This window comes from Nelumbo nucifera, chromosome 4 (genome assembly GCF_055504915.1).
Source record: "Nelumbo nucifera cultivar China Antique chromosome 4, China Antique-T2T, whole genome shotgun sequence".
NCBI classification, from domain to species: domain Eukaryota; kingdom Viridiplantae; phylum Streptophyta; class Magnoliopsida; order Proteales; family Nelumbonaceae; genus Nelumbo; species Nelumbo nucifera.
The window spans coordinates 29,333,884-29,349,706 of record NC_142652.1 but is presented as its reverse complement, the minus strand read 5'-3'; the positions used below and the strand labels follow the sequence as shown (position 1 = coordinate 29,349,706).

The following is a 15,823-nucleotide window of genomic DNA, read 5'->3' as shown; positions in this document are numbered from 1 at the left end:
GCAAGTCTTTACTACCCAAGATTTGTACTCTGATGGACTCATATGATGGATTCAGCCCTAGGAGGAAGGCAAACACGCGTTGCTGTGATACAAGTGACTTATAGGCCTTTGCATCTTCATCACACTTCCAATTCACATTCTGATAGTGATCAAGTTCTTTCCATATTGATGTCAAATCAGAATAATACATTGAGAGACTCCTCTCCCCCTGCTTGCAAGTAGAAGATTCAGCTTGTAGTTGATATATCTTGGCATAGTGTCTCTGTTCTGAATAAGTGGACTTTGCTTGTTCCCATATCTCACAAGCAGTTTCAGCCTACATAAAAGTCTTCCCTACTTGTGGCAGCATTGAAACCAAGAGCTAAGACATCACCATACTGATCTCTTGGTTCCACCTATCATGCTCAGCACTTCCATACTTCGGTTCCTTTACTCTCCCATTGATGTATCCTATTCGCCCCCTAGCAGTGATGTAGAGTTTTATCCTCCTAGACCACTCAAGGTAATTCAGACCATCAAAGGGAATGACAGCCATGGGAAAGCTCATATCCATTCCCCCACTCACTCCATTGTGGTTCCCTGAGATCTCCGAAGTAGCAGAATTCTCAGTCGACATGGTCAAGCAGTTAATCAGTCCCACACACCGGACTTAGGACCCCTCCTTACTCCACAAAACAATACTCCACTTAGTTCACACCCACACACTTGGGTTTACCAACCAGATTGAGCACAAACAGTACCAAATTCCGGACAAAACTGAGGTAATATTCGGCAGATTTCAGACCTATATAGTTTTATCAGTCCCCACCTACCCGAATTCCAGAATGTCTAACAGCCACTAATCAGCAGGAGAGATCCTTCTTACTTATAGTCAACTCAAACCATTGAGAAGACAGGTCAGCATTGACCTACAGTTGTCTTAACACATGAACAGGATCACACGATCCAAGAAAACTTGGGTTACACAGGTTCGACAGCATTCAGCCGCCCCAGATTCATAGGGTTTTCACTCGGCACATGACCAAGGAGAGTAAAGAAGAGAAAAAATAGGGAGAACTGTACCAGTCGTAGCTATTCTGTAGTCAAGAATCAGATTTCCTTTCTGCTAGTCTGTTCGATCTGTTCTTTGGGTTGGTCGATCTTCTCTTGACAGTAGGGTTGATCGATCTGCTCTTTTAATCAGCATTCCCGCTCTGATACCATCTTGACAGTGTAGCCGGCCAGAGATAAGTGGGAGAGGAGAGAAGAGAAGAGAAGAGAAGAGAAGAGAAGAAGAGAAGAGAAGAGAAGAGAGGAGAAAAGAGAGAAGGTTTGCAATGTAACAGTACTGGCGGCGCCAGTGTTTATTTTACTATATATAGGGCGACAGAAATAACAGAAATAACAGACATAACAGAAATAAAAAACGAAATAAAAAACACTTTAATTAGCCAAACAGGCCCTAACATCTGCAACTAAGTTATTTTAACATTATTCCAACACCCTCAAAGGGGCATCCCCAAGTAGAAAATGGGGAACTTCTCCACTTTGCAACCTAACACCTTCTTGAACTTCAACACAACGTTGTCACTTATGCTCACTCCCACAATGTTGCTCTTAGAGAAGTTTACCTAAAGACCTGATACCATCTTGAAACAGGTGATTACCCTTTTCAAGTTGTTGGTAATTTCTAGATCAGCCTCCAAGAATAATATGATGTTGTTAGCAAATAATGAATGGGTCAGATGAGTGGTTTCCCTTCCAACTTCAAAGCCTTTCAGCAGGTCCAGACCCTTTGCTTTCTCAATAAAATGGCTTAGGATATCAGCTACCAAAGTGAATAGGAAGGGGAGAGAGGGCAACCTTGCTTGAGATCCCTGCTAGCCTGAAAGAAGCCTTTAGGCTCTCCATTTAATAACATCAAGAACTAAGCAGATCTGATATAACCTTTTATCCATCGCACTGATTTGCTTCCAAAGTTTTTCTTATTTCCAAAATATTTAGAATGCAATCCCAATCAACTTTTTCATACGCTTTTTCCAAGTCAAGTTTAACTACTACACCTGATTTACCTCTTTGTTTTCAATCTTCAAGGCATTTATTGGCCATTAGAGTACTATCAGTAATCTGTCTATCCTTCACAAACGCAAATTGGTTGCTAGAAATTAAGTCTATCATCACTTCTCTCAGCCTTCTTGCCAAAACCTTGGCCAATATTTTATAAGTACTTCCAACCAAACTGATCGGCCTAAAGTCCTTAACTTCCAATGAGCCTTCCTTTTTTGGAATTAAGGTAATAAAAGTTGAGTTGCGTCCTTTATTAAAAATGGCTGAGTTAAAGAGCTCTTTGAACACTTCCAATAAGTTAGGCTATATTGTTTCCCAACAAACTTGGTAGAAGAACATGGGAAAAACCATCCGGCCCAGGGGCCCTGTCTTCATCCATACTGAATACAGACTCCTTGACTTCCTGCACATCAAAGTTTCTCTCCGGCCAAGCCTTCTTTACCTCTGACAAAATAAGGCCATCCCAAGTGTTCTCTTTGAAGAAACTCCTACTGCTGTCCTTTGTATACAGCTCCTTAAAAAACTTATAATGGTCTCTGCAATCTCCTCTTGAGCCTCCACTTCTCTTTGACCCACCTTCAGATTAGGGATGTAATTTTTTCTCTGCCTTCCTGAAGCGTAGCTGTGAAAAAATCTTGTATTATTATCTCTTTCCATCAACCATCTTACTATGGATCTCTGCCTCTAATACACTTCCTTCCCTCCTGATAATCTTTTCCCAACCTTCCTCAGGGCCTCCCTCTTTCTTCTACCTTATCCATCCAATATCCCATTCTGCTCCTTGAAATCTAGCTCTTCCAGCTCTCGAATTAAAGTGTTATTTTTCTTCCACAAAGGGTTTAAATTCTTCCCTGCCCCAAGTCTTTAATTTCGTATTCAAATACTTCAGCTTCTGCAAGAAGCAAAAACTAGCTCATCCTTCTATCTTACACTCCCACCACTGAGCCACTTTTGACTGAAAGTCCTTGTGAAAGGTCCAAACCTTGTCCAACCTAAAAGGGGAAATCTCCCTTCTTATAATTGCTGTTTGCAAAGTGACTGGCCATTGGTCCAAAGCGCACCAAGGTCTAATCTCCTGAAACAAGTTAGGAAAATTCTCTTCCCAATTTGTCGTCATCAAAAATCTGTCAAGCATAGTTTTCAAGGTGCCAAGGCGAGGCTGGGCGTCGGGGGGCGCCTTGTCGCCTAGGCGATGGACTTTTTTATTTAGAAAATATAGATCCTAGGGTAGTTCCCTAGGTACCATAGCCATATTTCCTTAATAATTATTCATAATTTTCATAAGAAAAGTATAGAGTTCATGTTAAAGTATAGAAAATCAACATATTCATGAGAAAAAAAAAAGAAGGAAAAGAAAATTCAAAAAATATAGGGTCTGGACCCTTATTTTTGTTATAGGAAAAGAAGGAAAGAAAAAGTAGTAGTAGTAGTAGTAGTAGTAGTAGAAAATGTGTTGATTAGACAAAAGTCACAAAATTTTAAGTTCTTCCTTACTTATTGGTTCAGGTTTTAAAGTCTTTGAGGGTTCAATTCAGAATTTAGCAATGTTTATATTGATTAAATCCTAACACATAAGAAAATAATAAAAACAAATTAGTATATAAACACACAAAATGAGTATTTTAGTTTAATAGTGCCTATTTTATAATGTAAAAAAATAAAGAATAAAAAAGTATTTTACAATACATAGTACAAAACTGCTAGGCGATTAGGTGAGGTGAGCCTCAAAGGGCACCTTGTCGCCTAGGCGTCACCTTGACAACTATGCTGTCGAGCCTACAACTTACCACATATTCCTGCATATTTGACCAGGTAAATTTCCCTTTGCTGTATGCTGTTCTTTCCACTACAAATTTCATAGTTAATAGTAAAACTTTGCAAAATGTAATAATATCAGGTCTTTGTTCTTAAATTAGTACATCTTTCGCTTTGATCCTTTTATCTATTTAAATTTATTCACTGTATATATATATATATATATATATATATATATATATATACATACATACATATATCATTCCATTGCCTTTGAAAAAGGGCATATTAGTGCTTTCAAATTCTTTGAGGATTATTGCAACTTCTTCTTTCTATGCTTGTTTGAGTGCCAATGTTTTGGCATGGAAAAAACATTTGTGCATCCCATGGAGGTTATATGATATTCTTGACTTCTTCATCTGCAGATGTAATGCATTTGGCATTAAATCCTTTAGTTTTCTTACTTTATTGTCTATTTGTCTTTTTCTTGTCCTCCTTTGCAGCCTTTGCATAGAGAACTCTATACAATACACCCTACGACCTTCTTTGTTCCGTCATTTATCAAAGCAATCAGTGAGAACACAGAGGAGAGTTTAAGAAGTATAATATCAGAACCCTCTCCAGGTGTATATACATTTGAAATGCTCCAGCCACGTTTCTGTGAGCTGTTACTTTCTGAGGTGTGTATGTCCTTTTTGTTAGTTACTGAGATAGATTATAATTTACTTTTTATCATTTAGAATATTAGGTTCCTTATAGTAGGTTTTCTGATTCTCTAGGTGGAAAATTTTGAAAAGTGGGTTCGAGAAGCCAAGTTCAGAATCATGCGTCCAAATACAATGAATAAGTTTGGTGCTGTTCTTGATGATTTTGGCCTCGAAACAATGCTTGACAAGCTAATGGATGACTTCCTACGCCCTATATCCAAAGGTGATATTTTTCCCTTAAAACAAAGTTGTGAAATTATTAATACTGTAATTCTAAAACAAAATGGGCTAGGAAATGCTTAGACTTTTTTTAATGTTTGTTAGTATAAATTTTTGTTTGTTGTGCAGTATTTTTTGCTGAAGTTGGTGGATCTACATTGGATTCTCATCACGGTTTTGTTGTTGAATATGGAAAAGATAGGGATGTTGACTTGGGTATGTGCTTGTCTTGATTTTCTGTTTTGCCTTGAATGCCTTGCTACAATTATGTTTTTTTATTTTTTTTACTGGCAAACAGGTTATTGGGGGAGGATGGAGATGGGTTTTAATCCCACATCATTGGAAATCATGTCAATTGACTTTGTCAGATGATCCAACTGACACCTTTTATTAATGTTATTTTCTTTTGATTGAAAACATAAAGTATTGCTTTTTGAGAAGAGTGAATACTATAAACTACAGAGCACCATGACTCAAGACAAGATGATAAATCTGAGGCTGCGTAGTACTGCAAAGATGAGTTTCATTAGTAGATGTACAAAAAAGATCATCTCTGTAGTAAGAACTTTAAAAATAGTTAACTCCTTGATAAAAATTATGTTGTTCAACACTTGGTGAAGTGGTTGCATTTAGGGCTGTCATAGAGGTGTAAATTGGGCCGTGCTGCCTGCGACCAACCACGACGGCACACAGGCTGTGCTAGGCCCAGCATGATGGTCCGGGCTGTGCTGGGCTTGGGTTTCCAGGTCCACGGGCTGACACGACACAACATGACTGTGTGTGCCATGCGGCCATGCCGCCTGCGGCCCGTGACAAGGCCCATCATGGAACGACCTGTGGGCCGTTGCTATATAGGGGTTTTTTTATAGAAATACCCCCAACAACTATAAACAACTATATAGGGGGGGTATTTATATATTTTGGTTTTGGGGGGGGAGAAACTATTTTGAGAGGGGGGGAATTTTGGGTGAAGTGATAAATAACTTTACAATGACCAAAATTTCACACCCAACAACTAAAATGAACTAGTTTTTAGGGTCTTTTGGGCAATTGAATTATTTTCAAGTCCTATAAATAGCCCCATCCTCCACCGTTCTCATCACACCAATTCAACAATTCCTATAAATAGCTCTATCCTCCACCATTTTCAATTCCTACAATGATCAAAGTCAAGAACAATAGGAGAAAATGATGAAGTCAAATATTTTTTGTATACTCAATACTTGTATAGCATTTTTTCAAATTATTGTAAATTTTGTTTTAATTTTATTTAATTTATTTGATACTTTTTAATAATGTAATTTTTTATTTTCAATTTGTAACTATATTGTATTTTTTATATTTTATTAATTTATCACATTTTCCAATTTTCATATTTCATTCATCCAACCATTGTATGCTTTGTATCATTCAAAATTAAATGAAATAAAATTCCTATTTTTCTTCCAATTTGTTATTCACTTTGAGTCTTTGTCTCTTTGACTTCTTATTTGGTTAAGTATTTTTTTTCATTTCTTTGTTAGATTTCTTATTTTTTCAAATAGTTCCCCAAGGAAATCTAATTATTTTAGTTTTACTTAGCAAAGAAATAAAAAAATAAAACTGTTTGAGCACGATTATGTTTTGTGAAGGCGGTAATGTGAGCTTTATCAGGAATTTGAAGTCGGTGATACAACTGTTTGAGCAAATATCCAACTTGAAGGTTAACCTTGGGAAAAGCTGTGTTGTGGGGATGAATTTGGAGGAGGGAGAGATCAGGGAGAGTGCTGAAGTGCTGGGGTGTGAAGTCTCAGGGTGGCCTTTGAACTACTTAGGGTTGCCTTTAGGTGATAATCCTACGAGAGAGAGCTTTTGGAACCCGATGGTGGAAAGGTTTGAAAAATGACTGGTGTCACGGAAAAAGAACTACCTCTCTCTTGGTGGGAGAATTACTCTTATTAAGGCCACACTTGCTAATTTACCTATCTTTTTCCTGTCGGTGTTTAAAATTCCAGTGAAGGTTGCTAATAGATTGGAGAAGTTAATGAGAGATTTCCTGTGGGAACCGGGAGAGGAAAAGAGGAATCATAGAGTTAGTTGGGAGATAGTTTGTAGGAGTAAGACATGTGGTGGTTTGGGGCTTGGGAATCTTAGGAGAAGGAATATGACTCTGTTGGGAAAGTGGTTGTGGAGATTCCCCTTGGCGAAGGAGAAGCTATGGGCTAGAATAGTGGCAAGTATTCATGGACTGGAGCATAATGGATGGGATGTTGGAATCAAAGCTAGGACCACAAGCAATTCTCCTTGGAAAGCCATTCATGACCTGCTACCAGTTTTCTCCCCTAATATCAGGTATGATTTGAATTCCGGTAACTCCATAAAATTCTGGGAACAAACCTGGGTGGGGAGTGCCCCTCTAAAGGATCAGTTTCCTTCTTTGTATGCTCTTTCTGATCTGAAAAATGAGCTGATATCGTCTTTTACCACCCCTTCCTCTTCCACTTATGGGATTGGGTGGAACTTGGGTCTAAGAAGGGATTTAAGGGACTCAGACTTTGACAATATTTTTAGCCTTATTGCAATTCTTGATAACGTTGTCTTAGACCCCACTAGGGCGGATAATCAGAATGTGGACACCTTCTCCCAACGACAATTTTTCTTGTGCTTCTTTCTTCAAAGCCTTAAGTCAGTCCACTAGTCCTACCTTACCTCCTTTTCCTATTGATGAGGTTTGGTGCAGAGCAATACCTCCTAGGGCTGGTAGTTTTTGTTGGGAAGCCTATCTGGAAAGAATCAACACTGGTGATCTACTACAAAAGAGGAGACCCAATACTTGTTTGATGCCTTAGTGGTGTGTTATTTGTAAAGCAGATGGGGAGACTGGTTTTCACCTACTGGTGTCTTGCCATTTTGCGAGGTCAATTTGGGAATGGGCTTTGTCCCTATTTGGATGTAGTTGGAATACCCCATCAGACTTGCAAGGCCTTTTTTCCTCTTCTCTTTTCAGGTGGCTGATAAAAAGGGGAAGGACAATGTGGAGAGGACTAAGGGCTGCAGTATGTTTTTTACTTTGGGAAGAAAGAAACTCCAGGATATTCTCAGAAGCTCAGAGAGGAGCAGCAGATCTGAGGGCTATCATTCATATTAGGGCGGTACAGTGGCTGAAATCTTTGGAGCTTTTCACAGATTACACTGTGGATGACATGTTGAGGAAGTGGGGTGAAATTGCAAGTTGCACACAGACTAAGTTAGTAATGAGTGTGGCTTGGACCCCTCCACCTAGTGGATTCGTGAAACTAAACTTTGATGGGTGTAGCAGGGGAAATCCGGGACAATCGGGGATTAGGGGTGTTTTTAGGGATGAAAATGGGGTCATTTCTGCCATGTTCTCGGGCCCAATTGGAGTGGGTGACTCCCTTAGAGCTGAGATCTTTGCAGTTATGGAAGGAGTCCAGAAAGCTAAGGAGTCGAACATCAGGAAACTCTTAATTGAAGGGGATTCAGAGGTGGTGATAGGGTGGCTGATTAAAGATCACAATTTCTTATGGAAGTACAATAATGAGAGGAGAAAATTCAAGTGGCTGGTGCGGGAGATGGAAGTTAAGATATGTTGGGTTAAAAGATTGGCTAATTCCCTAGCTGACGGTTTAGCTAAACAAGGGGCAGAAAGGGATTCACTTTTTTGGGCTAAACTGTAACTATAGTGTGTTTTCTTTCTTTTTTTCCTTTTCTTGAGGTTCTTTGTTGCTCTTGGAAGATAAGCGTGTTTGTCTTCCTATTGTAAATCTTCTATTGATGAGTTAATGAAAGTGTTATTGATAAAAAAAAAATAATAAATAAAAAGTGTCAAAAGAAAACAAAAGAAACCAGTATGGCCTGGTTCGGCTCACGCCCAAGGCCCGGCCTGTGGCCCAGCCCGGAACTGCCTGCAGCCTGCCCGGCCCAAGCCTGTGGCACAGCACGGCATGGGCCCGCATGGGCTTGGGCTGTGGGCCGTGCTGGGCTGACCCCCCAAATTATCCCTGGGGAGGGCAGCACGGCCCAGGACGGCCCGTTTTACTCCCCTAGGCTGTCAATGGATCAAGTGTATCAAGTGTGGGCCAAGTCATTGTAGACCTGGTCCCGGACTGATAAGAAAATACCCAGATCCAGACCTGACCTCAGAGCTGACCCTATTATCAATTGGGCTTATTGGGTTTTACCTGATAAGACCTGGTTGTGATTAACAGGCCTTTACCCTTGTAATTATTTTTATTTTTTGATTGGAAACAGTAACTTTCATTGATGAATTTAAATAAAGAGTACAGATATCACCACCCAGAGGATGGTTGGAGAATCCCAAAACAAAAAAACCTTACAAACAAATCCAAAACAAAGCCTTCCTATTAACTCCTTGCTTAGCTACCCGAATGGCCTTTCAGGGGTAAGCCTTAGGCCTGCCTATCCCCTGAAAGGCCGTTCAGGTAGCCACAGACCTCAAACCCCCCTATTTCTCATATCAGGGGCTTGCAGATAAAGTATGATAGTTACAAAATTGGGAGGTAGCTTTGTCATGTGCTAATACATATATGTATTTACATGATTGATTTAGATCTTAATTGGGCCTAAATGAGTAAACCCAATTCTGACCCTACTGTAACTGGGACTCAAATGCAGACCCAGAACTGATCCTATTAATAATCAGGACTCAAATACAGACCTAGGTCCTGTGTAATTAGGTTGGATTGGTTTAGGTCTGTCAGGTTGATCTGGACTGTTGACAATTCTAGTTGTGTTAAGATTGGTAGCAACAATTACATATTCTGGAAACTTTTATTAATCAGTATATCCAGTGATATCATCCATCAGTGGTTGTTTCTCGTTCTTTTTAATGCACATCATTTTTTTAAGTGTATCTAGACTCTAGAAGCAATATTTTTCCCCTTCTGTCCATTGACCCAAAAATATGATACGGAATTTATAACCTATTAATCATTTTTTTGAATCTGCCCAAATAGTTGGAGCAAGTCTTAGGATGAATTCTAACATTTTTGTCCTTTTGCATTTATAGGTTTTCATGTGGATGACTCAGAAGTTACTTTGAATGTGTGCTTGGGCAAACAGTTTTCTGGTGGTGAATTGTTCTTTCGTGGCATCCGATGTGATAAACATGTAAATACAGAAACTCAACCTGAGGTATGTATGAAGTCTGAACTTGATTGCTCTCTGAGTTTTTATTTTATTTTGTTTATTATAATCAATCACTCTATTAGCTTATTTGTTTAATATTTATCTTTTTTTTTTGATAAACTATTGATAATTTATTCATAATAATTAGAATGAAATTACAAAACAGCCTGCCCAAGGAGAGGCACAAGCTGGTACCTCTCCTCAACAACAACAGAGTACTACATCAGACTAGGAGATGAGAGTTTACAGAGCTGCCCAGAATAAAAGTTCCCTTGATACCCCTTGCTTAGCTAACCCATCCGCTATGGTATTAGCTGTTCTACCCACCCACTGATAATTAACAGTCATGTTCCTTGAAAACCAATTAGCTTTCCTCATTTTTTTTTTTTGGAAAAGGTAAAGTAATATATATTGAGAATGAAATACACACTGGAGGCTGAGATCAGTCCCAAAACAGGCTGACTGATCTAAACAGCGATTACACAAGCCATCAAGACAAGGAAAAAATACATCTGATACATTACAGTTTCTAAAATCTGCCATCACAGGCAACCAAGAAATCAATTTGCCCACTAACTTCTGGGTTAGGTCCTCCAGACTTAGAAACTTGTTGCTGAACACCCTTCTATTCCTCTCGGTCCAGATACACCACATTACAGTACTTGGAATCATTTTCCATAAAGTCTTCTTTTTCTTCCTCCTGCCCACAATATGCCAGCAGCATAACAGCTCTTTTACCGACCTCGGCATCACCCAACAAACCTTCAAGGACTTGAGGAGGTGGTTCCACAACTGAGCCGAGAACGGGCAGTGTAAACACAGATGATCAGTAGATTCAACACTGCACCCACATAAGCTGCAAGACTGGTCCAAAATCTGAATTCCCCTGCTTACAAGGTTCTCCTTGGAAAGGCATTTGTTAAGAGCCATAGTCCAAACAAGGAAACTGGCTTTAGTCGGATTGATAGGATTCCACACTTGCTGAACTGGGAAATCAGGAACACCCCTCCTACCAATCCTAGCCGCCAAAGATTTAGCAGAGAATATCACATCAGGATTCCACTTCCAATGCCATTTATCCTCCGTACTAAAGTCCATCTCTTGATGCTGTAGACAGGTCAAAAGATTCACTGCCTCATTCACCTCCCAATCAAAGAGATTTCTACGGAAAGAGGGAGTCCAAAGAACAGAATCACCAGATATACTATAGCACTCAGCAACTGAGGCCTCTTGGTCTGAAGCACACTAGAAGATGAGGGGGAAGGATTCAGCAAGAGGAACATTTGAGCACCAAGGGTCCTTCGAGAATTTGATCCTATTACCATTACCAGCTCTGACTGAGATCCCCCTGGCCAACTCTGGAAAATGCTTCATTATCCCCTTCCACAGAGAGCACCAAGGGTCCCTAGATCTCCAATTTCCCCAGCTCACACCATATTTGCTAGCTATGAGAGATCTCCACCAAGCATCAGATTCTACAGCAAATCTCCAAATCCATTTACATAGGAGAGCAGAGTTAAAAAATTTCAGTTTCCTTATACCTAACCCCCCTTCAAATTTGGGAAGACAGACTTGTTCCCAACTCACCAAGTGCACTTTTTTCTCCTCCTCCCAGCCTCTCCAAAGGAAATTCCATTGAAGCTTTTCAATCTGATTTGCCACCTTCTTAGGAATAGAGAAAAGAGATAGGAAGTAGGTAGGCAAATTGGGGAGAGTACTCTTAATTAGAGTCACCCTCCCCTCAAAAGAAAGGTATTTAGCCTTCCAAGAAGCCAGTTTCCTTTCCAATCTCTCAATAACTGGGTCCCAAATAGCAGAGGAACCACCACTCACCCCAAGCGGGAATCCCAAATATTTGACCAGGAGAGATTCAATTTGACAAGCCAGAATACCAACACACTCAGCTAAATTGGAAACAAGTCCAACTGGGATAATTTGGCTCTTATTCCAATTAACTTTCAAGCCTGTAATCACTTCAAACCAAGAGAGAATCCCAAGAATTAGCTCCACCTGAGAGGGGGAAGCATCCACAAAATATATTGTATCATCTGGAAATTGAAGAATGTTCACCTTCTCTCCCCCCGACACCATTGCAAAACCTTTCCAATCCCCTGACTTAGCAACCTTCTTGCAAAAAAGAGTGAGGATCTCCATTACACAGAAATAACAGAGGAGATAGAGGGTCTCCCTGCCTAAGACCCCTGGAACTATCAAAGAAACCTGCAGACTGTCTATTTACCAAGATTGAGAACTTTGGGGAAGTGATACATACTTTCATCCAATTCCTCCATTTCTGCCCAAAATTCATTTGAAGAAGCACAAGGTCTACACATCTCCAGTTAACATGATCGTAGGCCTTCTCAGTATCAAGTTTACAAATCAAACCCAGAGAGTTCTTTTTTCCTGGAATGAATGAGCTCATTGGCAATAAGAATTGAATCTAGCATCTGTCTACCCAGAATAAAAGCACTTTGGTTATTTGAGATAACCCTACCAAGAACTGCTTTCAATCTTTCTACAAGGACTTTAGATAGGATTTTGTAGAAGCTATGCAACAGACTAATTGGCCTAAAATCCTTAATATTCACAGCACCTTCAATCTTTGGAATGAGGGTTATAAAGGTAGTGTTCAAACTTCTTTGCAATGAACCCCTCTCAAAAAAGTCCTGGAAAACATTCAATATATCCTGTCTCACCACGTCCCATCATTTAATGTAAAAAAGATTTGTAAGACCATCGGGCCCTAGAGACTTTTCATCAGCCAACAACTTGATAGCTTCTTTAATTTCCTCTCAGAAAAAGGTCTGTCACTCAGCTGGTTAAAAGAAAGAGATCTTGGAAAAGGTCTGAATGCTCAAGATTCCTTGTACAACTTCTTGTAAAAGCTAGTTGCCACTAGCTTCATATCAGACTCAGTGATACCTACCCTGCCCTCTCCCTCCAGCTTGGTAATTACAGAAGCTCTAGCTTTGGCATTTGCCATTTTGTGAAAATAATGTGTATTCCTATCCCCCTCTTTTAGCCACGCCACTTTGGCTCTTTGTCTCCATTTAAATTCTTCTGCCACTGTCAACTTGTCAAACTTCATCTTAGCCTGAAATCTTTTTAATCTGAGCTCCTCAATAATAGGACCTAATTCTTCAGCTGTGTCAATCTCCTTTGTGGTACTTAGTAGAGCCTTCTTCTCATTATCTAGATTCAAACTTTTCTCTACTTTCCAAATCTTTAGCTTTGCTTTAATGGCTCCCAATTTCTTTGCTAAAATTAATGAACTAGTACCTCCCACCTGCATATCCTCCCAAACAGACTTCAACAATGGAACTAGAGAGTCATCCTCAAACCAAGCATTCTCTAATTTGAACGGAACTTTTGTTCTCTCTCTAACACCACAAACCAGTCGAATGGGAATATGGTCTGACACTGGCCTTGGAAGGGCAATCTGCTTAAACTCTGGAAAAATATCCTCCCAGTTAGAAGTAACCAGAAACCTATCCAGCCTCACTAGGGTAGGAAGGTCTTGATTGTTGGTCCAAGTATACCTATTGCCATGAAGGGGTAAATCTTGAAGCTCAAATCTGTTGATAAAATCAGCAAATTGCACCATTTCCCTTGATCTTCTTCCCCTCTAGCTTCTGTCCTCCCCAGAAAGTGTGACATTAAAGTCCCCACCAATAACCCACGGGCAATCCAGACTTCCCCTAGCCACTACCAGCTCCTCCCAAAACTCCTTCCTCCGACTTCGGTCATTAGGACCATACACATTAGTAATCTGACACACATTGCCATCTGCAAGTTTCAAAACAAGAGAAATTGCAAAAAGCCCAATCTGATGAGAGATCAAGCTGCAAACAGTCGGGTCCCACATACTCAGTAACCCCCCTGCACTACCAGCTGCCGACTTCGACCTCCACCTAACCTCCCCCTCCCCCGAGATACTCCTAACCACTCCGACTTCCACAGATTGCAATTTAGTTTCTTGAGTCAATACCACTTTTGAACCTGAACTTTTCAGAGACTCACAAACTACCAGCCTCCTCCCCGGCCCCAGCCCCCTAACATTCCAAGATAATATCTTAAGCTCCATAACAAACTAGGAACAACAGAACACTTGGCACTTAAGCCTTTCTCCCCCCCCTCCCTTCACTCCTACCAACTTTATCATTAAGGTTCCAAGTCAAGCGTAGCAATTCTCTACTTTTTTTAGATTTATTGCCCCCCTTCTTTACTACAGCTTTCCCCCTGGCCATACTCATTCTTTTCTCTACCCCCTCCAAGTACTTAATTGTTTCCTCTTCCAACCCTTCTAGCGAGATCCCCAGAAACTTTCCCAATCCCATCAACTTAGAAGAAACCCATGACGAATCAGAAACACTTTCAAACTGCTCCCCTACCTGGTTCGACTGATCCACTAACAGATTGTTATTCTTCTGAGACTGCCCAACCGTGACAGCAAACCTATCCGTAACACAGAGTTTGCTACCTCCCACCTGTGGCTCAGCACCCTCAAGAATACCTTTACCACCTGCAATTTGAGAATCTGCAGCCACCATCACTATCAGATCCACCTCCATCAACTCCTCTTCCTCTCTTAGCACACTAGTTGGTTGGACTTTAGCTGAGTCTCGCTTGCCAGAGCAGACGCTTGGGAAGGCCAAGATTTCACAACCCCAGCGCCGGGATCTGAAACTCCCTCTCCGCCCTTCTTCTCCCTACCAGCAGCAGTCCCCCTTCGTTCCTGAGAATCCCGAGCCTCCCCAGAACCCACACCCTGAAGACCACCGCCAACCTGAGGACTGAAATCTGGCATCAGGTTCGTCCTTCGAACAGAGGATGGACTAGACTCAATATAACCATTGAGCCCAGGCCCAGCTTCCAGAATAAAAGGTTGAAGAGTCAGTTGGGCTGAATAAAGAAATCCAGGCCCATTAACTTCGTCCGAAGTCCCATGGGCCCACTGAGACTCGAGTGGGGGAGGCTGACAGCCTTTCTGACAATTCTCTGGCGCACTAACTTCCCTAGGGGCCAGCTGGAGCTCTGCAAGGCATTCTCTGATTAAGGCTTTAATGGCCTCAGTACCCCAAGCTGATTAAGGCTTTAATTAGCTTTCCTCATAATATCCCTGTAGCACCAAATAACTGAAGCTGGATTTCTTAACCAACCCACGACTTTGGAGTCTCTTTCAATAAGCAAATTTGTTTAATGTTTATCTTGGCAAAACTTTTTTTGATCTATGGAATTTATAACCTATTTATCATTAGTTTAGTGTTTCTTTGTTTTCAATTATGTTGATGATTTGATACCATTGTGCCAAACGATCATAATTAATTGAAAAGTTATCTGAGAAAACATTTTATTTTATCAACAACACAGATAGAATCAGTACTACATTTGAGCCCAAAACATATGTGATCTATGTACTGCTTGCTTGACTAAGCTATCTGCCAAGCTATTAGCAGTCGTCCCCAATTTCACTTGGATTAACATGTCCTGTGACAGCCATTTGAATTTTTTGAATTCATTCCTCAAATGCCATGCTACCTCCTCCCCTTTAACCAGCCACTTAACCACGGTTTTAGAATCTCTCTCAATAATCAGCCTACTAATACCCAGTTCTTTTGCCTTCTCAACCCCAAAAATTCTGATCTTGCCACATCACCCTGCTCCACAGGGCCGGAGTATAAAGCAATTATGCTCCCATCTTCATCCCTAATGACTCCCCCAATACCTGAGGGGCCTGGGTTACCCAAACAGCTTCCATCAAAATTCAGTTTCTTCCAACCATTTATTGGGGGAGACCAAACCTCAATAGATCTTTGTTTTGTAGTTGAGGATGCAGCAATGATACCCCAAGCTCTGAAGAAATCTTCAATCTTGAAATCCGAAAACAGCTTCAAACTTTTTGCCCAAAATCTGAGAAACAAATTTTGTGCCATAGAAATCATGCCCAC

The 15,823-nt window shown here is 40.5% G+C and overlaps 1 protein-coding gene across 3 annotated transcripts in view; it reads left to right on the top strand.

Moving 5' to 3' along the window:
- The window catches only part of LOC104613325 (2-oxoglutarate and iron-dependent oxygenase domain-containing protein CP2-like), a 66,663-nt gene that overhangs the window by 16,635 nt on the left and 34,205 nt on the right, over positions 1-15,823 (top strand). For all 3 annotated transcript variants that reach the window (XM_010281099.3, XM_088902937.1, XM_088902938.1), the window contains 4 exons: positions 4,305-4,481; positions 4,581-4,731; positions 4,857-4,943; positions 9,757-9,881. In XM_010281099.3, the coding sequence (XP_010279401.1) occupies positions 4,305-4,481; positions 4,581-4,731; positions 4,857-4,943; positions 9,757-9,881 (540 nt within the window). The remainder of the gene's footprint in view (positions 1-4,304; positions 4,482-4,580; positions 4,732-4,856; positions 4,944-9,756; positions 9,882-15,823) is intronic.